The sequence below is a fragment of the Balaenoptera ricei genome, chromosome 18, assembly GCF_028023285.1.
Source record: "Balaenoptera ricei isolate mBalRic1 chromosome 18, mBalRic1.hap2, whole genome shotgun sequence".
Taxonomy (NCBI): Eukaryota; Metazoa; Chordata; class Mammalia; order Artiodactyla; family Balaenopteridae; genus Balaenoptera; species Balaenoptera ricei.
Window position 1 is genome coordinate 18,507,955 of NC_082656.1, and position 24,819 is coordinate 18,532,773.

The 24,819-nt window shown below is 39.5% G+C and overlaps 1 protein-coding gene and 1 pseudogene across 10 annotated transcripts in view; both read right to left on the reverse strand.

The window, feature by feature from the left end:
* The window catches only part of SETDB2 (SET domain bifurcated histone lysine methyltransferase 2), an 82,998-nt gene that overhangs the window by 28,200 nt on the left and 29,979 nt on the right, over positions 1-24,819 (reverse strand). For 6 of the 10 annotated variants that reach the window (XM_059902603.1, XM_059902599.1, XM_059902602.1 and 3 more), the window contains 8 exons: positions 22,598-22,714; positions 21,686-21,855; positions 19,944-20,163; positions 19,294-19,393; positions 17,824-17,917; positions 15,027-15,352; positions 11,082-11,170; positions 9,754-10,063 (listed from right to left, as the gene is read on the reverse strand). In XM_059902603.1, the coding sequence (XP_059758586.1) occupies positions 9,928-10,063; positions 11,082-11,170; positions 15,027-15,352; positions 17,824-17,917; positions 19,294-19,393; positions 19,944-20,163; positions 21,686-21,855; positions 22,598-22,714 (1,252 nt within the window). In that variant the 3' untranslated portion in view covers positions 9,754-9,927. Of the gene's footprint in view, positions 1-5,590; positions 5,704-9,753; positions 10,494-10,652; positions 10,894-11,081; positions 11,171-15,026; positions 15,353-17,823; positions 17,918-19,293; positions 19,394-19,943; positions 20,164-21,685; positions 21,856-22,597; positions 22,715-24,819 lie in introns of those variants that run through there. The other 4 variants (XM_059902601.1, XM_059902605.1, XM_059902609.1 and 1 more) reach the window with 4 other exon arrangements.
* LOC132352696 (small nuclear ribonucleoprotein G-like) lies at positions 11,451-12,565 on the reverse strand (annotated as a pseudogene).

Consider the following 24,819-nt stretch of genomic DNA (forward strand, 5'->3'; position numbering starts at 1 on the left):
GTGCGGACAAAAAAATGTTGCCCGACATCAAGCCATCAGCCACTGCAGCAAACCCCGCCCGCCCCAACAATGGGGTGTCCTGAGGGGAATTCAGGACTGAGAAAAACAGGATATTGGCCCTAGACAGTTACGACACATTTCTAAGGAATAATTTCAATAAGCCCAGAGTCTTGCATCTTCCCATACTTAGAAAAGCACTAAAATCATTAACTTAAAATGTCTGTTTTTTGTTATTAGCAGTAATTGTTTGATGTTTGACTACATGTTTGTTTTCAGCAAAAACTCCTATATATCCCGGCTCCTCCCTTACCTCTTCAGAGCAGTTCCTCAGAGCTGAGAGGCTGTCTCCCAGGCCATAGTCTTCAGTAAGCCTAACCCCAAATAAAACATAACTCGCAATTTTTAGGTTGTGTGTTTTTCTTCAATTGACATAAGTTTTAGATTTAATGCCATTTCAACTTAAATCCCAAGAAGGTTATTTTAAAGAACTTGAAAAAAAATATTATTTGGAAGAATAAATAGGCAAGGGCAGTGAAGAACACTTTCAAAAAAAGACAGGGTGTCTACCCATCTGATTTAAAAACATACTATAAAGAAAGGTACAGCTGGGACAGAAGGTTAGATGACCATGTCAAAAGAAAGAACACAAAGTGCAGAGAGAAGTGGATCATAATCTCTGATTATGAATTTAAGTTACCATAAGGTGGCATTTGCACTTCTTCTCTGGCACTGATGTCCTTAGTCCATTTTTCTATTGGTTTATTCACTAGTTCCTTACTGATTTATAAGAGCTTGTGGTGTATCCAGGATACTAACTCTTTGTTAATCATACATGTGGCCTTTTAACTTTGTTTATAATGTTCTCTGATATACAGAATGTTTAAAGGTTTTGTTTGATGAAATTATATCAATCCTTTATCATTTCTCACTCTTGGGTGGGCGGAACATAACTTAGAAGACACCTTTTCCTCTAGAATTTTATTTTTTACATTAGAATATTAACGTGGAATTTATTTTATTGTAAAGTATGAGATGGAGATCTAACTTATTTTCATAATGGCTAGCCACTGATTTAAAATCTTTTTTCATATATTTAATTATTACATATATTTAGATTTGTTCTACATACTTCTATTTGTTCCACTGATCTGTCACTTCCCCCACCAATACAACACTTTACAATTTTCAAGGTTTTAGAATGTATTTTAATATCTGACCACACAAAGCCTCCATCCTAGGATGAAAATGGGAAAAAAATATCCCCAAATTTTATTCACCTTGGACCCAAAATCTACTTCGATTAAATACTGTGTTCTTATTTAAAAGAACACTCAAAGTGGACATTAAAATTTGTAAAGCATAGGTTAAAACAAAAGTTTCAGGCAGTTAAATTACTAGTGCTAAAATTCCCTAATAAAAAAATATGATAATGTTTGATAGGCTATGCAGCACCCCTTGTGTAAGAGCTAGGCATTTTTGCAGTGTCACCCTTTCCTGTGCAGAGCTGCACCTGCAGACAGGTGAACTGCATCGGGCTGAGCTATCAGGCTGCTGATACCTGAGTGTGGTCCCCTGTGCTTGCTCTGGGGACTCTGCCTGTCTGAGCTACACTCCCAAGTCTGCAGGGTCTTGGCACCTGGGAACACAAGAGGTGGTGGCAACATCGCTGTCCTCTGATCTGGAGTTTCCAGTGCTGATAGACAGAAACCCAAGGTGGACACACAGGCTCCACCTAAGAGTTTTTTCCTGCTAAAACACCCCCTCATCACAATTTCCTAAAAGAGCCTGGCTATTCTAACTTGTTTATTCTTCTAGACTGGGAGATCACAGAACTCTCTGTAGTTGGGAGAGTAACATTAGAGGCTTTTACACAGACAGGCATCCCTCACATCTGAACGTTTGCTACACATTATCTGAAACTCATGGACCAAATACATTTGGATAACTTGATATTCCTCACTATCTGCACTCAGGAACTGTATAGATTCAGACAGTGAGGGACAGGTGTATCATGGGGGCTGGGACATTCCATATTATGGAAGAGTTCGTTGGTCTCCATCAGTAGTTGAGACCAAGAATAATGAAGATATGTAGGTCTCCCCAAGGTCTTTCTACCGGGTCTAGCAGGCCTAAGGACTCACAGAGACTGACTCAACGAGAATTCTCAAAAATGAAACTGGTAACCAGGAAAGGTTCTATAGAATGAAGCCGAAGAAAAATTATAAGCCAAGAATACATGAACTACGACTAACTCAAACCAACAGTGGCAGTCTCGCCAGCAATCTCCAGGCTCAGCTCCACCTGGGAAGGGATTGCTAAGGCCACAGCCTCTGCAGGGGTGTCTTCCCAATGCTTCTCTTCCAAGAGATGGTCTTAAAGCTCACCAGAAAAGGGCAATCCACCCAGAGGATAGAATCTGGGGTAGTCAGATAGGATGGCCAAGGAACATGTTCCACCACTAAAGAAATGAGTGAAACTGATAGAATGAGATTCACTAACCCTATACTTCCACTTACAATCCCCTTCCAATAGGGTATGGTCTATGTTCTGGACTGGCAACCAATTTATGGTGCTGGCTTGGAAATTCCTTCCTCTTTTCTCCTTTGATCAATAGTTTTCATTGCAGTTTACTATTTTAGTTCTGCCACTGTATATCAGATGTGTAGATGTTATTACTGAGTCCAGTGACTGCCTACCTGAACTGACCAAAACAGAAGGGGAGTAGATATTACCTAGAGGCTTGGTAACGGACTTGGAAAATGAATGGCTTCATCACATTGTCTCTGGATGGTGTGACTGGATATAACTTCGGAGAAGTTTGGCAGGATGTATATTTGGGATAGCCAGAATGCATTACTGGGGACAGCTTCAGAATGTGAAAAGAGAAATAAGGATGTCCGTGTTGTAAGGGAGGGGTGGCAGGCAGACAGCCAGGGAATAGGATGTTCAGTGGACTTCTTTAGGGTATCCATTTGACTCACAATCATACACAGGGATAAGCCCCGGCAGGCATGTTCACACTATGTGACTCGCTTTCCCTAGGCACAGCTGACAGTCCCAGAGGACCTACCTGCCCATCTCCCAGATATACAGAATTCAGAATAGAAGATTTTAGTTCAGATTGGGCTGGTTTCTTGAAGAAGGAGATGTACAAACTGAGAAGCTGTGAGGGTAGCCATCTCCTATCCCATTATCAGGAAAAGGGGACCAAAGAAAGAGAACAAAGCAGATACTCTGAGTGCTGTCAAAGTTTATGATGGCTTCCCAGGCCCTATTTCCTGGCTCTTTCTGATAAATGCTATAGCATCCATGTTCCTGGGGTCTGTGAGTGTGGTCTCCCTGCTTTCCAGTAACAAACATCCCTTTTGCTTAAATGACATCAAGTTGATTTTGTACTATTTGTAGCCCACAAGTCCTAATTAACACTGGAAGTACCATGACCTGATCTCTGTGTAGGCACGTGTGTACGTAGGTGCGTGTGCACATGTGCACTTGAGAGTGAGTTCCGGCAGCAGAGTGGAAAGTGGACTGCCCTGCCTTCACTGTCTTCTACCTGGTTCATTCTGATAATCTCATTTCCTTCCTTCTGCTTTTCCTGTCATGACTCCACTTCATTCTTCACGTTGCTGCCAGAGTGATCTAAAATGTACGTTTGCCCATGTTTCTCTCCTGCTAAAAACCCTTCTCTATCACCTAAAGATCAGAAGCCAAGCTCTTTAGTGCTACATACAACCCAATTCATTCCTTCAACATATACTTAATGAGAACCTACTATGTATAGTTTTAGGCACTAGAAATAAAGCAGGGAATAAGATGTGAATTTCAACTCTCATGGAACTTACATTTTAGTAGTACAGAGACATCAAACAAGTATTATTTCCGGATGTGTTAAGTGCTATGAAGAAAAACAGAGCAGGGGAAGGAGGCAGAAATTAATGAGGGTGGGGGAGGGCTCTTCTAAACAGGATGGGCAGGCAAGGCTGTGGAGGGTACACTTGAGCAGATATGTGAGTATGGTGGGGGCTTAGAGGACTCACAGTGCAGTGAGGGGTAGCAGAGTCATCAAGATGGGTAGGGCTGGATCAGATCGGGACATGGGGTACACTGTAGCCACAGTAAGATTATTCTGAAAGTAATGAGAGACTATTGGAGGGCTTTGAGTAGGAGAATCACACTTACTTTTTGTTTTTTAAAGATCATTTTGGCTACTGTGCAGGCTTGTATGTATGAGAGGCTAGAGTGGAAGCCAGGAGACCAATAGTCCAGGCCTGAGATGATGGTGGCTTGGATGGCAGTGATGGGAGTGGTGAGAAGAGGCCAGGCTTGAGATATATTCTGAAGAGAGAACTGACTGTCTGACTAATGCATTAGTTGGGAGGTAAGGAGGAAAGAGAGGCACCAAGAATGGCACTGGGGTTTTGGTCTGAGCAACCAGGTGAATGGAATGGGGAAGGCTGGTAGTGGTTGAGCAGGTTTGGAGGGTGTGTGTGTGTGTGCAGGCAAACAGGAGTTTTCTTTGGGACATACTCAGTTTGAGATCGTTCCTGGCATTAATGAAGTTGGTTTTACAAGTCTGGAGTTTGGGGAAAAGGTCAGGATGGAAGCTCATCTCCAGTAACTCCTCATCTTGCATTCTGTATACACACTACCTAAATGAAATAGTCAACTGCTTGGCTTGTGGTTGCCACATCTGATGTTTTGTGGCTGGTGCATTTTTTCGAGTCTTCACCTCTTTCTGGACCACCTTTTCAACCGTTCTATCTCTGGGTGACTCTTTCTCTTTAAAACTAAGATAGGATGTTCCTTGAACACCAGACTGAGTTGGAGGAGCCCCTCATTTGCGACTCTGTGGTTCTCAACAGGTCACACACGAGTTGCCTATTAGACTCTCTAGGGCAGGGTCTGCCTAACTCGTCTCTGCATCCCCCGCACCTGGCGCTGAGCCTGCACACGGTACGCGCTCTACATCCGTTGAGATGCAGGGAAGGAGCCCAGTCGGAAGGCTGTTGCTTCACTTAAGGAGAGGGCCACAGACTTGAACTACTACATGGAAAGGAGGGGATGGTTCCAAAACGTTACATTCTCTGTGGGAACTTCTCAAACTGCTTCCTGAGACCTAGCTGACCACTTCTCTTCAAGAGGGGTCCCCCTCCAGCCTTCCTCCCCAGAGCACTTCTCCGACTGCATTGTTTTAGGGGCGGGTGGAACCGCGCTGAGAGAGTAAACGCCCAGGCATTTCCTTCGGTTTTCGGTTTTCGTTGCTGGCTGTATTTCTAGCGTTGTAGGACTGCAGCAATGGGCTGTCCCATTAGCAGTGGGTGAGGTAAACAGTAAACCGTAAACCGTAAACGGTAAACGGAAGGCAAACCCGCCCCTTACGAGAGGCCCTGGGCAGCGGTCTGGGCGCAGGGCCGCCGGCGGTGGACGCCCAGGGGCCGAGGGGCTGCTGAGCCAAGCAAGACCTCAGCGCTGTCTCGGGAGGCGGGTTCGCGGGCCCCCAAGCGGCGGCGACCAGGGAGCTGCCCTGGGCCCCGACTGCCCCTGCCGGACCCCGCCCTCCCCGCCTGACCGCCCCCCGAGCAGTACTCACCGGTTGGGAGGGGGACCACGTCCCGCACAGCCCGCGCCTCGGACCAGTTGGCGCCGCAGCCCGACTCGGGCTCGGGAGGTCCCGCCGGCTCCATGGCTGTGCACTGCGCCCGCGCAGCCGGAAGTCCGTTTTGGCGAAATCATGATGATTGATTTCCCCTGCCCGGGGGAAAGTCCCGAGCAGGAAGCGACACCTCGGCTTTGCAGATACAGTTCTCAAAGAGAAACTCGCAACTTCTCCAGATCTGAGTCTGAATTTGAATTGCTTTTTTAAAAAAAAAATCATGCCAGGAGCTCCCCACCCTGCGCCCACTTAACCGATAGTCGGAGTAAAGGTGGCCGAAGCCCCTGGACTCAGCTGGAGAAATGATTGTTCTTCTGAGGGTCTATCCATTATTTTCTAAAAACTGTATCACACCAAGTCTGGCGTAAACAGGTCTATCATAAACGGACGCAGAATTAACAGAGTAATTCCAGTTGCCAGTCGCAAGCCTTTATTTAGCACCCATTGGGTACACAGCACCATACAAGACAAGGTTTTTGGTGCATGGAACAAATACACATGTAGAGAACACAAACGCATATAATTAAATTACAGTTAAAAAATAAGTTGCTCTGTAAAAGAAGCATGTAATAGCTGGTGGTTTGCTGAGGAACTAATCAAAGGAAAACTCCTGGAGGTCTTGCTTTTTGAGCAGATTTTAAAGAGAGGAAAGGAGGCAAACTGGGGACAGAAAAGAGAACAATATTAAAAAGGATAACTTGGATAGTCTTGACAAACACAAATGCGTTACAGAAGCAAGAGTGTGGAGCTGCAGAACGGGAGAAAAGAACACGCTCTGGCAGCAAAGTTTTTTTGCTTTCAAGCAGTAAGATGGAAGAGTACTCCTTGCCAGGCCAGAAAGTCCTAAAGAGACTGGATAAGAAACTGAATAGCTCAGCTAGGTCAGGTGAAGCAGCTGAAGAGCCCCTTACCTGTGGGAAGAATGCAGTCTTAGCCGGAGGTAACTCCTGGAGGAGACAGTATGTCTCTCACAAAAAGCAAAGCCCTCACCTTGGAATGCACTCTTTTTCCCAGGCCTGAGGAATGTAAAAGAGATTAGCAAAGCTATCTCAAGCCAGGAGACCTCAGGGAACTGAGAGTCCTGGTTGTTCCTTATGGCTGGGGGCTGTGTGTCTGCCTGGTTAAGGGAAGATAATGTTCACGGATAGTTGTTGTAAACTTGTTGACGTCCATGATAGTGACTGAACTGAGACGATAAACAATTCTATGGGTTCATTGTCTAATAATGAGCTCCTCTTCTGTCTATATAAGATTCAGTAGATTCTAAATAAAGTGCCTTGCAACCATCAGTTGTCTTGGTCCTTCTGACCCCATACTCACGGTGCTATTCAGTCCCTTACCCGTCTCCGTGGGGACCTGAAAGACCCCCTGCGGTGGCTGGACCGTCACACTTACCCCGCTCTCAGTTTATAATCTCAGCTTTTCAGTGTTCCACTCTTAAGAATGAGCAGACTTAACACATATATATGGAATCTAAAAAAAAAATGGTTCTGAAGAACCTAGGGGCAGGACAGGAATAAAGACGCAGACATAGAGAATGGACTTGAGGACATGGGGAGGGGAAGGGTAAGCTGGGACGAAGTGAGAGAGTGGCATGAACATACATACACTACCAAATGTAAAATACAGAGCTAGTGGGAAGCAGCTGCATAGCACAGGGAGATCAGCTCGGTGCTTTGTGTCCACCTAGAGGGGTGGGATAGGGAGGGTGGGAGGGAGACACAAGAGGGAGGAGATATGGGGATGTATGTATATGTATAGCTGATTCACTCTGTTATACAGCAGAAATTAACACACCATTGTAAAGCAATTATACTCCAATAAAGACGTTAAAAAAAAAATCCCTATTTTAAAAAAAAAAAAAAAAGAATGAGCAGACTGCCAAGATCACTAACTAAGGAAAGCCTAAAACATGAAAGACAAAGACCAAAGGACACATACAGGGAAAACACAGAAACAAACCTTGCAGGTCACAGAATATTCAGGAAGAAGAAAATATAGATATGAATGCCTGTATGTATGTTACACTATATAAATAGTATTTTCAAAGAGATAAGATACTGCAACCATGAATCAAAAATAGGATATTGAAGAAAAAAAACATTCAGAGAGCTCTAGAAATTTAAAATGAGACCAAAAAAAAAAACCTAACCAGAACAAAACAAAACCCAATCCCCACCCCCCAAAAACCCCCCAAACGAAAACCCAACACAATAGACAAATTGGGAAGATTAAGTTGAGGAAATCTCCCAGAAAGCAGAGCAAGAAGACAAAGCTGGAAATTAAGAGAAAAGATAAGAAAATGAGAGAACCAATCCTGGAGGTCTAATGTCTAGATAAATAGGAATTCTAGAAAGAGACAACAGATAACAGACAACAGAACTATTTCATTAAAGAAATAGTTCAAGAAAATTTCTCTGAAGAACAAAGTTTTCAGATTGAAAGATCCCACCAACCACCTGGTATGAGGTATGAAAATTGACTCTTACTGGGAACAGAACATTGCAACAAAGAGAATGCTATAAGCTTGAAAAAAAACTGGCCACATATACAAAAGATAAAGAACGGCTTTATCTGACTTCCAACAGTCACCCTGAAGGCCAGAGGTGAGAACATTTTCAGACTTCAAAGCAGCAACATTGGAATGTGGCAGATGTGTTCAAAATTGGGTATGGAAGCTATTCACGAACTCTGAGTACCCATACCCTGCCAAAATAGCAATCAAGTGTAAGGGTAAAATAACATGTTCAAACATACAAGGGCTCAAGATATTCACCTCTCATTTTTCCCTTTCAAAAGCTACTGGAGGATGTGCTTCACCAATATGTGGGAGTAAATCAAGGAAAGGGGAAATAACGGGATTTAACTAGAAACAGACCTGACATAGGGAAGACGAAGGGAATCTCTAGGACGCTGACGGAAGATGACAGCTGTGAACCAGTACAGAATGAAGCAGATCAAGATGTCCATTTCTGCACAAAAACATTTTCCATACTTATCAAGTGTCTTCACTTTATTTTAGTGCATTGCCTAAAATTCCTGCATCTTTACTGTGAATAAATGGACTTCTCAACTTTCCTCATCTGTCTACAGGCTGTTGGGTTATAATTTTTTGCTCCCTTTCCTAGCTCTTTGGTTTCCCACTCTCTAAACCAATTTCAAGTTAAATTTTTATTTAGTTCAATATTTTAAAGAAATTAATCGGGTCCAAACTTAGAAGAGATTTTTGTTTGAAAGGTAACCAAACTAAACCCAGAATCAAGATCAAAAAAAAAAAAAAGAAAAAAAAACCCTCAAAAACCAGAGCTACTTTTAATTACTCCTTTTTGAGCTAGTATTCCCACCCTGGTTCCTAGTGGGAAGTTCCTGGCAGCCAAATGTACATCTTTGTTATAGGTAAAATTAGTTTTAACTCTTGGAGATTCTCATCCTCTTTCCACTAGACAATCATGGTTAGGTAACCTAGAGCAAAGTAACTCTTTCCCTTTTTCTCTAGGAAAATAATTTGCACATCATGCCTAGGACAGTCCAAGGGTCTGTTTCAGACTTTGCAGTTCAGTAGAATTGTTTTGTTTTGTTAAGTGAAATTCTTGCCCAGCACAATCTCTTCTGGCTTAAATAAGCCACGTCTGACTATTTTCTAAGTTTCCTTTTCTTAAGGCTCTACTCTATCTAGAACAAAAATATTCTAATTCCTCCAAGTTTCTATTCCCTCCTTTCCTGTCTGTGTTTATGTGGAAGGAGTGAAGAGAATCTGTGGAAAAGAAACTGAATGGCAAAGAGTGTGCCAAAACCTTCCCCACAGGAGAGCTTCTCCCCCTTCTCATTCAAACGGACTGATGGGACACTTTCACGGAGCCAGATACAGCTTCTCCAACTAGCATTAAAATACTTGGAAGTAATATGCATGAAGTGAATTTCGACAGATTCTTCAGGCTCTGTTGACCACCTCATGGTTCACAATGGTAAATTATCTGCCAGGAATTAAACATAAATAAATTTTGTAGGTAAAGATGTGAGCTTTGGCCCTTTGGGGCCATGAAAGTCAAAGATAATTCCAAAAGCAATAAGTGCTGAAATCAATTGTGACATTTGTCTTTTTTTTTTTTAATTTATTTATTATTATTTTTTATTTTTGGCTGTGTTGGGTCTTCGTTTCTGTGTGAGGGCTTTCTCTAGTTGCGGCAAGCGGGGGCCACTCTTCATCACGATGCGCGGGCCTCTCACTATTGCGGCCTCTCTTGTTGCGGAGCACAGGCTCCAGATGCGCAGGCTCAGTAGTTGTGGCTCACGGGCCTAGTTGCTCCGCGGTATGTGGGATCTTCCCAGACCAGGGCTCGAACCCGTGTCCCCCGCATCGGCAGGCAGATTCTCAACCACTGCGCCACCAGGGAAGCCCCATTTGTCTTTCTTAATATATAATTTACAAATAAGTTACAAATTATATAGCAGTATTTCATATAAAATATACACTTCCATCCTACTCATGTACAGTTGAACAGCAGTAAGAATAAAGAGATACCCTATGCATATGAAAATGTCCTTATTTTGTTCCTAGCGTTTCTAAGTAATGCAAATGGACCCCCCAACAAGGGTAAACTGAGAGGAATTCTCTTGATGGATCATAACCTAAATTAATTCCACTGACCACTGGGGTTTCTTTTGCATGGCTCTAATTTCAGCTTGATAAGCTAATTTCATGAACAGGCACTAGCTACAGATTTATAATATTTTTTTCCTACACTTATTAGCCCCACATTGGCAGAATATTTCTTTTTCAGGCATAGTCCCAGCTTCATAACCATAATCCCATGTTAGTTCTGTTCTTGCTTTCACATACCTAGAAAGTAGAAATTTTAAAAATAATCATAAATTACCCTGAATAACTACCAAATGAACCAAATTTGATTATATCAATTTTCATATTAACATCATTAACCATCCTCAAAAATATGGTTTTCTCTATCTCTCTAACACCAACCAATTAGGAATGCTCTGTTATTAAGAATAATCATTTAAGTTTTATTTCAAATCTACTAAAATCATAAGTAAGAAGAAACTTGTCAATATCCACAAGGAAGGAAGTGTGTTTTGCAAACAGTGGAACCCAGTAATGTGATGAGGCATGTGGTGTGGTAGTTGGGGGCAGTTTGGACTCAAAGATGTAGCATTCTGCATCATTTATCCTCTGAACTGAACTGGCTGAGGCCTGCCATCCTTAGCCTTTCCAGGTATTAACTCTAAGAGGAGATAAGAATGAAAATTTCAGCTATTTAAAATTTTATTGACCACAAACAGTTTGGGATAACTGAATATTCTAGGGTGCCAGATATGTGGGGCTATAGCATATATCTTCTTTTAATATTTTTCTATTGTTATTTTTAAAGTCACAATTTCAAAATTAATCATATAAAAAAAATTTTCAAACCTGTTAGTGAAGAACGCCACCAATGGAAAATTTCTGTCATGTGTTTCTACAAAAACATTCTGTACCAAAAGATTTGGGCAACAACTATGCTGTTAAAAAAAATAAACACAGAGGTTAGACATAGCGTGAAGTTTGATACCTTGTTCTTTGCAGCATTAGAATACCATTCTGTTTCCAACACATGTAACTTATTTTTGTTTATATCCTTTTTTTCCTGACTAGTATATAGAATATCATAGCTCATTACAATTTTGTTGACGATAGGAATCCATTCAGAAAAGCCCTGTTTTGACACTCTTACATCTTTCCAGTAGAAATGCAAAATGGTACAAACCCCTATAGAAGATAATCTGTCAATATTAATCGTTATTATAGATGCATATCTTTTGATTCAGCAATCCAGTATCTGGAAATGTATCCGACAGATATATCTGCACATGCATCCATGTGTAAGATTATTCATTGAACATTGTTTTTTCTTTCTTTTTTTATGATGAAAGCTTTTATTATTATTATTATTATTATTATTTTTGGCTGTGTTAGGTCTTCGTTTCTGTGCGAGGGCTTTCTCTAGTTGTGGCAAGTGGGGGCCACTCTTCATCGCGGTGCATGGGCCTCTCACTATTGCAGCCTCTCTTGTTGCGGAGCACAGGCTCCAGTCGCGCAGGCTCAGTAGTTGTGGCTCACGGGTCCAGTTGCTCCGCGGCATGTGGGATCTTCCCAGACCAGGGCTCGAACCTGTGCCCCCTGCATTGGCAGGCAAGATTCTCAACCACTGCGCCACCAGGGAAGCCCTGAACATTGTTTTTAACAGTAGAGGTTTGGAAACAATCCAAATAGCTATCTAAAGAGGATTGGTTACATGAACTTTAGGATATCCACACACTGGAATTCTATGCAGCTATTAATATAAATAAAAAGAACGAGGAGCTCTGTGTACTGATTAGAAAGATCTCCAGGGCATGTTGCTAATTTAAAAAAAACAAAGTGTAGGACGGTAAATATAATATGCTATCTTTTATGTAATGGGTAGGAATAAGAACATATATTTATATTTACTTGTATTTGCATAAAGAAACTATAAGAATACACAAAAAAGTAATAAAAATGATCTTACTATAGAGGGTGGAGTGGGGGCAGGGTGAATGGGGGCAGAGTACATTTTTTTTTAAACAAAACAAAAAGTTTAATATGAACAATGTATATGACCTGAGTTTTACAATATAGTCAAACAGACCCGTTGGAAACGGTACCTGTATAAGTACCTGATTTCTCTGCTGAACATGACCTTCTCCTTTCTCCAAGGCTTCTAACATGATGATACTATTTCCTCCTATTACCACCATTCCAATATCGTTCTGTTGCCCACTAGCTGCCACCTCTACACATTCATCTATCACCAGATTCATAAAGGGATCAAATCCCAGCAATATTCCTCAGACATATTTGCCACCATTAAATTTCAATGATAACTTCCTGTCCACACAGTTTTTTCAATTTCGGCCTGGTAAGCTTTACTGATGGCGCCTACTTGGCAGGGTCAGAGCTACCTTGAAACAGAATTCTGTTTGGCTGTATGTATGTATGTATTCTCTAAGGCTTTTTATTTTATTTAAACTTTGAAATCATGTGAATGTATTATCTAAGTAGAAAATTAAATTAAAAAAGAAAGAAAAGCCCTGTTTTTTTCCTCCTATAAACAAGGGATGGACCCAGCTGGTGAAACCAACCATATAGTTCTAGCGCAGCCACCATACAACATAACCTACCAGAAAGGAAGCCACAACAGTCCTTTGCTAGAGATCATTCTTTAATGATCTTCTGGCTCTTCTGGCATGTTTAATAGCTCCTAGCATGTTTGGCAATAGTGTAGAAGTAGTGAAAGTGGAATAGAGAAAAGCAGTTGTAGGAAAGAGGAAAGGAGGAGAGGGTTCTGTTCTCTGTTAACCAAGTATCCTCCTAACTAGGAGAGAGAAAAAGAAAAAAGCCAAATAAACAGATTTATCTAGCAAGGAGAAAAGCTCTTTGGTTTTAAAGATTTTCCTACTTAAGAGTATTTTCTCCTCTAATGGCACCGTAATTACATGTAAAATTATCACTGAGGGCTTCCCTGGTGGTGCAGTGCTTAAGAATTCACCTTCCAATGCAGGGGACACGGGTTCGAGCCCTGGTCCGGGAAGATCCCACGTGCCGCGGAGCAACTAAGCCCGTGCGCCACAACTACTGAGCCTGTGCTCTAGAGCCCGCAAGCCACAACTACTGAGCCCATGCGCCACAACTACTGAAGCCCACATGCTTAGAGTCCACGCTCCGCAACAAGAGAAGCCACCACAATGAGAAAGCCCACGTGCCGCAACAAAGAGTAGCCCCTGCTCGCCACAACTAAAGAAAGCTGGTGCGCAGCAATGAAGACCCAACGCAGCCAAAAATAAATAAATTAATTAATTTAATTAAAATTAAATAAAATAAAAATAATCACTGAACGTCAACTTCAAACTACTCAAAAGTCATTTTAAAGAGGTGTTGAGGGAATTCCCTGGTGGTCCAGTGGTTAGGACTCCACTTTCACTGCTGAGAGCACAGGTTCGATCCCTGGTCGGGGAGCTAAGATCCCGCCAGCTGTGCGGCGTGGCCAAAAAAAAGGGGTGTTGAGCTTAGCAAAGGGAATGCATAAAAGAATCATGGGCCATGCATGCTTCCCATTACTTTCAGGGAAAAAAGCAAAGCTGCCCACCCCACTAATTCAACCCCAGAGAGGAAGAAGCGCTCTGATACAGATCAAAGAGAAAAATTAAGGCCATATCCAGGGGTCAGTGTACTAGAGTGGACCTTTCCAAAGATGTGTGGAGGGTATCAAAGTTCCCATCCTCCTTCCACGACTCCTCTTCACTCTCCTGGATAGGATAAGCAAGGACAAAGTGGAGCCCAGAGAGTAGGGGGCATACAGGTGGCTTCCACATGGTCCAGTTGGCCAAAGAAAGGAGAGTCTATATACACACTGGGACTAGAGGTTGGAGGGGATTTTTTTTTCCTGTAGGATTCCTGGGACCGTACATTCTTTGATAAGCATGTGTGACGGTAGGAGGCAGGATAGAATAGCGGTTTGATGGGAAAGCTACAAGGTAACTCCAATTCCACCCTACACAGTAGTTATGGCCAATAATACAAGTTATCCCTCTTATCATGAAGATGCCAGGAGTCTTAAGTCTTGAACCTTAAAATCAGAGAAATCATAAATATTTCTCTGTATAAATAAAAATAAATCTCATTACATATATCCCAAACATACACAGAAACAGAAAACGACTACGGTTTAGGAATAAAAAAAGGAGTAAGATAGTAAAATGCAATATTCTGATAAATGTACTGGTTTTCTGTACTAAGCCACTAAACCACTCAAAACTTAGTGAGAGTGAGTAAAACATAAGTACCCCCAACTGATTTTTTTGAATAGATAGAGGCATTTCTGAATAAGACATACTGTATTATATAAGACACAAAAGAGAAGCTTACTCTATGTGTCCCATTGTGATTTTTTTTGAAGTAATGAATCTTGAAAACCTTTCAATAAACATATATGATTTTCTTACTATTTCTTATAGCTTTCTCAAGCAAATGTTTACTGTGTGCCAGGTACCTTTTAAGCACTTTATATATAATACATTTAATCTTCACAACATCCTAGACAGTTATTATTATTATTATCTCCATATTATAGGGGTGGGAAATACAGCATAGAGAGGTCAAGTAACATGCCCCAGGTTATGTAAGTGGAGGACTGGCATTTTTTTTTTTTTTAAATTGAAGTGTAGTTGGTTAGGACTGGCATTCTAATCTAGGTAGTCTGGCTTTGGAGTCTTTTAATCATATTTTCCTCATGATTTTGTTAAGAAGCCTAGGAAAAAAAATGTGTTTAGACATAGGAACCTCAGCCCATATACTCACATTAAGGAAGCGGCCCACATTTCCTTCTTTTGTGGCATCCAATAAAAACACATTCCCTTCATTGAACTTCTTTAGAGAATCAGATGAAGCATTCTTGGTTTCACTTGGTAACTCTTTATCACAAAAGACCTGCTGGTTTTGACATGCTGGAGGTTTTTCCTCTTGGGGCTTTTGTATTTGAATCTCATTCTGATCATCCAGTGTGACTGTTTGGTGACATCTGCCCCCTGGTGGAGTTTCTTCTCTACATCTAGTTATATCTATCACATCTGATTCAATCACAGGGTTGTCTTCAGAATCTTCAACTTGGTTTGAGCTTGAGTCCTCTAATAAACATTGTGGAAGGAATTGTCAGGAAATATAATTGGCTGAGCAATAGTGCTGAGAGTAACAATACTAGTTAAATGCAAGCTGTGCTAATTATTGCTAATCCTTACAATGTATTAAGGTAGACAGTACTCCAATTTTACAAATGAATACTTCAAGCCTCTGAAGGCTTAAGGGATTCACCTAACTAGCAATAGTAATGAGAAGTGGGGTAAGAAACCCCGAAATATCTGACTCCAAAGCCTGCCTTCTTTCTACTACATAACAATGCCTTTTTATGAATCTGTATACATGTTGCTTCCTGTTACTATATTTAATCTCTACTCCTTAGAAACTGACTTACCTCTCTTCAATTTTGGAATCTGCATTTAAGTGTATTCTAAACAGCTGTAACAGAGAGGTTATTTAGGGAGTACTTTAGGCCTTTAATATACCAATGAAAGGCCTGAGGAGACCCTGATGGAGTCACACTCTGTAAGTCCCAATAGTAATAACTATTGCTATGGGTTTTGTATACATTAGTGTTTGGAGTTTTTACTAGATGATCATTCAATAATTACACTTTTACAAACAACAGTACTTAAGAAGAAGATGAACTACTTATTTTTCTTATCCAATAATGGAAATAATTTTTTGAAAATATTCAAAAGTATGAATGCATGTCAAATGGAATAAAATGATTTATTTTTAAAAAGTCATTTGTGTCACCTAATTCAGTGGCACGAAGAAATTATACTTCTCTAAAATTAATGTTTTTATTGTAATCATCACTGTTGCTGGCTGCTACTCCTACATGTACTCATATTTTAATCATGGGTTACTTGTGAGCCATTAATAGTGCATAACTAATTTTTGTGGTGCCTGCTATATACATTGTAGCAGTCAATGGAAATGACAAAAGAACCAAAAGTAACAGTAGTCGTATGGCTCACATGCATTAAATGGTGATATATCAGAATGTCATCCCAAAATGTGCATCTCTGACATAAGGACTATTTTGAGCTAAGGGCAATTAAGCAGCAATACAGGAAAAGTTCAGCCCTCCCCCCATCTGTCTAAAAGCAGGATATAAATTTACAAAGGTGTCCCTCCTTCTATAATACTAGGAAGGACAAAAGTTAATTACCAGAGATAACTTTAGACCTTTATCAGCTTGGAGACTGAACCAGAGCAATCTACATAGCAAACTTGACTAACTAGCCTTTATCTACCATTGGTTTCACATATATCTGGGTTCCCACAATTTCCACCCCGAGAGATTCAAGGCCCTTTTCCTTTGTCTTGTTGTTCCTCTAAAAATTTACTGTTCTTTGACTAAGATGCTAGATAAGCCAGAGTTCTAAGCCACCTCTCTGAGTTACTCATCTCTGAGTACTCACGTGTTATGTGTACAATATGCATACTAATAAACTTTTGTTTTTCTCTTGTCAATCTGTCTTTTGTCAGTCTAATTTACAGGGCCCCGGCTAGACAGCTTAAGATGGGTAGAAAGAGATTTTCCTCCTCTACAGGTGAAATTATTATAAGTGCCCTTTCTTGATAGACCTTTTCTGTCAAGGAGCTGCTTTGCCTCCCCCAGTTTCCATCCTTTAAGACCAGGTGGGGAGTTGGGGGTGCAGATGCAAGGAAGCCCAATGGCAGAAGAGGCAATGGTTGGCCAGTTCTTCACGGAGGGTCATGTCTCAGCAATGCCTCTCCACTGAGGGATATATTGAAATGCAAATGAACCAAAATCCAAGTTCGTCAGGTTGTAATATTAACCATGGCAGGTGCGGTAACACTGAAAGATAAGCACTCAGGGTAGCAATATTCACACTTTTTGCTAAGCATCTCCTGCAGCAGCACTGGCTGGAATACTCCAGCAGAATGATGTGTCTTTATTTTTAAGGAGCCTAAACGAAGAGTTAGGAAATAGCTGCGTCGGACAATGCTTCCAAAGCCATAGATGGACTATGCAGACTTGGAGCTGACCACCCCATTCTCCTGCCATGCATCAAGTCACGGCTGGCATCTAGACCAGGGGTCAGCAAACTTCTTCTGTAAGGGGCCAAACGGTAAATACTGTAAGCTTTGTGGGCCACATGGTCTCTGTTGTGACTATTCAGCTCTGCTGCTGTAGTGTGAAAGTAGACAGAGACAACATGTAAATGAAAGAGTGTGGCTCTGTTCCAATACAACTTTATTTAGGAACACTGAAATTATAATTTCCTATAATTTTCAAGTGTCGCAAAGTATTACTTATCTTCCCATTTTTTCTCAGTTATTATTTAAAAGGTAATATACATAAACAGGTAGTGGGCTGGATTTGGCCCACCAATTATAGTTTGCCAACCTCTGATCTAAACCAGTAGAAACTCTTGTGATGAATGCCACATTTTTGTTATGGAGTCTGAGAAAATGAGCCACAAGTACTGAGCAAGAGAGACAAAAAGGCAGAAGAGGCAGGCAATCAGACTGAAACAAAGCCTACCTCTCATTTCCTTGGCTTTAGAGTTCAGATGTACTTGAGTTGGTTTAAATCCACCATTATCTTCTGAGGTGACAGACTCTGAGGAAGTAAATCCCTTAAAAGAAAACAAGGAAGATGTCTTTACTTCCTAGGTCAGGAAAAAAAATTTAATTTAGCAGTAAGGCCTCTTTCATCAAGTGTCAATCGTCATAGGCTATAGCTACTAGATTAGTTTTGAAAGCCTCTCTGAAGTGATGGAGCCCTTATGGCTGTATTTTACTCCTAGGCACTTTAGTGAGCAACAGCTATGAAAATTATAAGGACTGTCAAGACACTCTTTAGGCATTATAAGTTCAAAATAAAATTCAAATACACCTGTCTGTATTCCTCAATTCTGATGCCAGATTATAAATTTGGCTTCAACTATAAGATGTGCAAAGATTAAAAACACCCTTTGGCTAGTTACTTCAAAGAAAAGGTTAAAGGAATTGCCTATCTCCGTGAGTTGCAGACACTGCAGTCACTTTAAATGGTAATGATAACTTTCAAAAAGGGGTATATGCTGAGCACAACGCTTGGTACTCAACTAAGTGCTCCATACGTGCTGACCATTATTATTATTATTTATGTACTTCAATGGTCAACATGTGTTGAGCACTTAGTTGGGTGTCAAGCATTGTGCTACACAAAGTTTCTGATGTTTATCTCATTTAATCCTCTTAAATCTGAGATAGATACTATTATTCTCATTCTACAGATAAAGAAATGTAGACAGAGAGATGTCAAGCAGCTAGTAAGCTGCAGTGCTGGAGGGCAAACCCAAGTCTATGTGATCCCCCGGCCCAATCTTTTCATAATCATGTGGTACTGAAGAGGTACCTACTGTATGTTACTAGGCAGAGGGCAAATATTTGCACACCACCTAGGGCAGAGTTTTTATTTTTCATCAACAAGCCTTACCGTGAACTACCATTACGTCTGCCTGTTCTTTTTCCTGCATCATTCTGTTTCGAAGTTACAGTCTCTGACTCTTCTTCTCAGTACAGACTGAAAAGTGTACCTTCAGAGGCTATCATGTAGAATGTTGCTTTCTTGATGATTCTTTCATTAGGCTGCTTCTCTTCTTTCTCCTACATCTCACAACCATCTCTCCTTAACTTAAATTACTCCATCCTTTTTTTCTTATTATGTAATACTATCAACTCTTGAACACTTTAGCTTCTTCTATAAATTCTTAGACTGGATAGCTCTCAGTCTCAGTAGAATACACTGTCAGATCATGACCAACATTCTCCTTATATACCTAAGTTGGGAACATGCCAACCACCATGGAGGATACTAAGTAAATAAAACATAGTCCTAACACTTTAACAGCACCACATTACAAAATAATAAAAGAAATCCTACACATTATTAAGTAACACAAACAATCTGAACTAAGTAATAGTTAACGTTCTCAGAAGGGCACCATCTACATTTTGCAGTTTTTACCATCTTTTTCCCGTTGTGTTGAATACTGGCCATCTTGGTTTTAGGACTTCTAATGACTGAATGATACTGAATTCTTGAAATACTGTTACATTTCATTTCTCTGAAAAGGAAAAAAAAGTTATTCTGTATATCACTAAAAATGCTCTTTATCGTGCCCTATATGAAGCTATATGGATAGCTTCACTGTTACATAAATATCCATTAGAAATTAATCTAAGTTATAACATCTATGCCTATCCCTCACTAGAAGAAAAAAGTATAATCGTATTTTAAAGTCAATCATTTTTGAAGTATATTAAAAAACTGAAGAAAACCTAAGAAAAGCTTTGCAAATAAAATGGTGATAGAAAATAAAAAGAACTGCAAAAGTTATGACATCCATAAAGAACCTGATTAAAGTCAAAGTTTTTAAAGGTAAAACTCCACAAATGGAAACTGAGGAAATAAAGTATGTAGGCTAGATTTTTAAATCTAAGTGCCCTAGATTTCTCACAGTGTTAAACTTACAACTGTGAAGCAAGTTGATATACAAGAGATATATAGGAGTGGAGGTGGAAATTAAGAAAGAAAGAGGAAAGAGAAAGAACTACTCTTGATCAATAGTATACAGTATAGATCAATCTTGATTGGGTTCATAAGATCTCACTCACATAATAGGCTCTTTGGGATTATTATGGAGCTTAGGTGGACACTCCTCAGTCATAGCACTTCTAGGATATGTCTCCAATTCTAATGGGATAACTTCAACCTCACAATCTGTGACTTCTATTTTCCTCTTTTTTGAAAACATATTTTTCATAATATTCTCTTCTTTTCCATTTTCATCAATAGCATCAGGTTTCTCAGTGTTAGATCTGCTTAGTAATCTTCCTAAAAGAAAAAAGTAAAAGAGCTTAACACAACAAAAAATAACACAATTACTAGCAACAAAAGGGCATCTCTTCTGCTCCATTACTAAAGAACCCTGTAAGGTATACCTTATTTCTAGAATGAAGATAAACACTAACTCATCCTAGAAAGCTACTGTAAGAAATAATATATAAAAGACCAAGAAGAGATTTCATATCTCCCAGTACATGAAAAAACACAGGGCACCTAAAAGAAGTATTTATCTGTTGTGGTATAACATGAAAGAGAAGAGATTTAGCTACAATAATATAAAACAAAAATACAGATCAGAAAGCATTCTAGAAAATTAGAGAGGTGAACTCTAGTCTTAAAATTTGAGCTTTTGTGTCTAGTTATAAATGCTTTATCATTTAAAACCTTTACTCTTTTTATAAAGTGACCTATTTAAATCTGTGGTGATATGTGCCTATTCTCATATTAAGCCCTAGTGTAATTAAAATCTTCATCTGAAGCTTACGCATTTTCTTTCAAGGAACTCAAAACTATAGTTAACAAGTCAAAATTAGCAACTAGATCAGAGAGATAACTTAGGTGCATTTTCTAACAATGCAGATAAAGCCAATGAATGATACTTTCTGGACACTATTTGGCATTTTACGGGCAGCTGACTTTCATCAAAGAGTTATTTTGAGAAATATGAGAGACGAATTGTCTAGGCAAGTTGTGTAGTATGTGTGTCTGTAAGTGGTATGTGGCAGGGATCCAGGTGTGACTATTCTGAACTCTGATAATTCTTGCCCTCACTGAAGTGCACCTGGAATTTCAGGTGAGGAGGGTTGCTCTAGTCCCTGCTGCCTAGCACATTTCCTTTAGACTGCCTTGAGAGTCGTGTTTCTCCAACCTTTCTCATTTCATGGTAGGCACAGAAAGTGAGAGTTTTTGCCTGACACTCTGGGGTAAAAGGAAGAGACAACTAGAGACTAACGTGTCTGGCCTGTGGGATATGGCCTGAAAGAATCAGTAATTGCACAACTGTAACACACTGGTTAGAAAGTTTCGCTCAGAACACCGGCAACTCTCTCGAGTCCCTGAAATGGAGTGAACTGCTTTGCCTGAATCATCACCTGAAGGTATTTATTACAATGTTAACCTATTAAATTCTAATAGCTCAAGACACTGAACAAGACAGTCTTTGATTAATAATCTTTACCTTAGCAAATCAGTCATTTAGATTTCCTATTTAAAAAGCTTTCTTACCTTACCCCAAAGCATCTGCAGCCACAGAGACCAAAAAATGTGCCTCACACAATAACCCAAGTTTTATCCCTTAGCCTTTCTTTTCTGGAACACCTGATACCTCCTCCTAAGGCATTTCATCCCTTCAGTGCTCAATTTCCCAGTCACTTGTCTTCCTCTGATGCTCCTCCTATATATTGTTGCTCTTGTCCTTGCTATAAGATCTCAGTGGCCCTGACTAGTAAAATGGAGATTCAGAAATGTAGATCTTACTATAGAGTAATGTGAAAGTAAACCTTTGCTTTACCTGAATAAATGCAAACAAACGTCCCTCTGTCAATGTCATCTAGGCAACGTACTCCCCATCCCTTCTTCTCAGTTTTGAATACTTGTAGCCTCACTTGAGGTCCATGTTGGACAACTCGGTTTTGACACATTCGTCGATTACATTTGCACAACAGGCTGCATTCATAAATGCTGTCAATAAAATATACAAGAGAAAAATCAATCAGACATCTTAAAGCAAAAGCACTTTATATTGCTACCTCACTAATAACTACCAAGGGAGACAGACTAAGTGTGAAGGCTCCTAGAGCTAGACTGTCTGGTTCCCATCATAGCTCCAGCATTTACTAGCTACGTGACCTTGAATTTAACCTCCCTGTACTTCAATTTTCCATTTTTAAAATGGGGATTATATGATACTACCTACTTCATGGGGTTGTTTTGTGAAGATTAAATGAGTTGGTATCTACAAAGTGCTTGAGACAATGCCTGGCACATAGTAAAGGTTAGCTCTTTAAAAATGTCTAGCAATGTCTACGAAGGAAATGTCTAGGAAGGGAAAGTCTAGGAAGAAAATTTTCTGTTTATTTTTATTAATAACAACCATGAGAAGTTGAAAATTCCCAATTCTCAGACAAACTTTGCACAGTATATATCTTAATGGGGAAAGGTCTACCCAAAGTAAGTTAACCCTAGCAGGGCAAGAGTCAGACTCAAAGCAGATGAGTGTCAGATATAGTCTGCCTGTTACATGTGTGCTCTCTGACTTCCATTTCCAAGAACAATATACAGGTTTTTTTTTTAATTCCTTAATTTAGATTTTTGGTATAAGAAATTAAGATTTAACAACATTTATAAGACTACAGGCCACAATGATAAAGTACCCTTCTTCAAAGATATAAACACCCTGCAACGGATCCTCAAGGTATCTTACCCAGTAGGTATCTGTCTCTGTAGTCTTTTATATTTATATCCAGTGGTTATTTTACTACTTGACAAGGGGCAAGTCTTGGCATTCCTTGCTGTCAGTTGAAGACATGCACATTTTGTTCTAAAAGGCAATGGATGGAGAAGTCAGAATAAAAAAGCACCAAGTTAAGAGACTGTCTTGACAAAAGTGTAAAGGATGTAATTGTATTTAGAATAGTTGTTTGGTTCATGGACTGTTAGACTTCTTCCCTAAATAAAAAAGACCTCTTTGAAAGACAACATCTACCAAAAGTTTATAAATAATTATAAACTGCCCTGTACCTCTATTTGCTCATGAAATAAATACTTAACTTTATGAGTTTACTCTAACTTTTCAAAATGAATTCCTTTCATTTCGTATTCAGCAAAACCTTCTTTGTAAAAATTCTCCTATGTCTGCTCTCTTACAATGGATAAACTTATATGTGTCAAACTCAAAAGGGCATATACAGTTTTGCATATGTCTTGTATTATCTCTCCCTCCAATGACATGAAAATAAATTGGGGAGACTGATGCTGGGTATCTGGCTACTACAATCTGTTTTTCGTAACATTGCTAAGCAGTAAACATGCAACCATAAAAAAAATTTTCCCTTTAACTATTTAGATAACTACCTAACATGACAGGGACTTATAACTCGATAGGGAGTAAGGAACCTGGTTATCTCGGCTATAAACTAGGTATGTAACCACTGGTAAGCTGGTTAAAATCTCTGAATCCTGTCTCCTATGTTGAATTGTAAGTGACTTTAAGGTCTTTTCCTCTATGATTTGCTTCTGCATTTTTCTGTATATACACAATACATGTCAGAGTGGTAACTACTGTTTGCAACAGAAAAAAACAAGCAATAAATTCATTAATTTGGATTCTATTTACAGATGTAGAAATCTACTGTTGCTTTTTTTAGTATGACTTTGTTTGCAAAGTTTAAAAAGTACAGAAAAACACAAACAATAATACAATAAACACTCATATTTTGACCATATAGAATTAGCTGTCATCATTTTGTCTAGTCCTTTTAGTTGACCCTTGAACAATATGAGTTTGAACTGCATGGGTCAACTTATACATGGATTTTTTTCCAGAGTAAATACCACAGTACTACATGATTCACGGTCGGTTGAATGCTCGGATGTGGAACCGCTTATATGGAGGGCCAACTATGTTATATGTTATATTTTCTACTGCACGGAGGGTCAGCAGCTCTAACCCCTGCATTGTTCAAGGGCCAACTGTAATTTAAAACATATATACTGTATATATGATCTTCCTTATAAAAAAAAAAAAAAAAGCATTACAGATAAAACTAAACTCTCAAGAGGTTTGGTGAGGCATCCTTTATACTTTTTACATACATATTTATCTACAAACAATATATTGTATTGTTTTTTTAAAAAGTACTATAGTTATTATCCTACAACTTTTTTCATTCAATATAATGCTTTTGAGACCCATCTGTGTTATATACAAATCTAGTTATTTCCTTCTAACTTTTCCACAGCATTTAGATATACAATTAAGTTGCTTGGTATACAATTAAGTAGCTTCTAGTTTTCAATACAACAAACAATGCTACAACATCCTTATTCTTATGCACATGTGTAAGCATCTCTAGGGTAGTAGCTTTCAAATATTTTTGACTATGACTCACAGTAAGAAATATATTTTCTTCACGATCCTACAGAGGCATGCATATTTATATATGTGTGTATGCGTACAAGCAGAAATAACAGTGGCATGAAACTACCTTATTATGTGTGATGCACGTGGGTACCTTCTGTATGATTTAATTTTTAAAATGCTAGTTACAAGTGATTTTACATCCTACTAAACCTGTAGCTTGAAAAACAATGCTCTAGATAGACTTAAAAGTACTATTGCTAGAAAGTAGTTATGCATGTCTTCAACTGCTGTGTAATTGTGTGAGGACCCTCCTCCCTCCCCACAGATGACCGTCTGGGTTGGTACAGAATTCTAGTTTTACATTTATTTTCCGTCAGCATTTTAAGCTAATATGCCTCCTTTTTGTCTTCTATTCTTTCTGATGAAGTGTGTTGTCAATCTATTTTTCCTCTTTTCTATCTGATAGTGTGAGATTTACTCTTTGCCCTAGATACTTTTTAAGTTGCATCATGATATATTTAGATACAGTTATCTTATTTTCCATTTCTAGTATACAGTAGGCT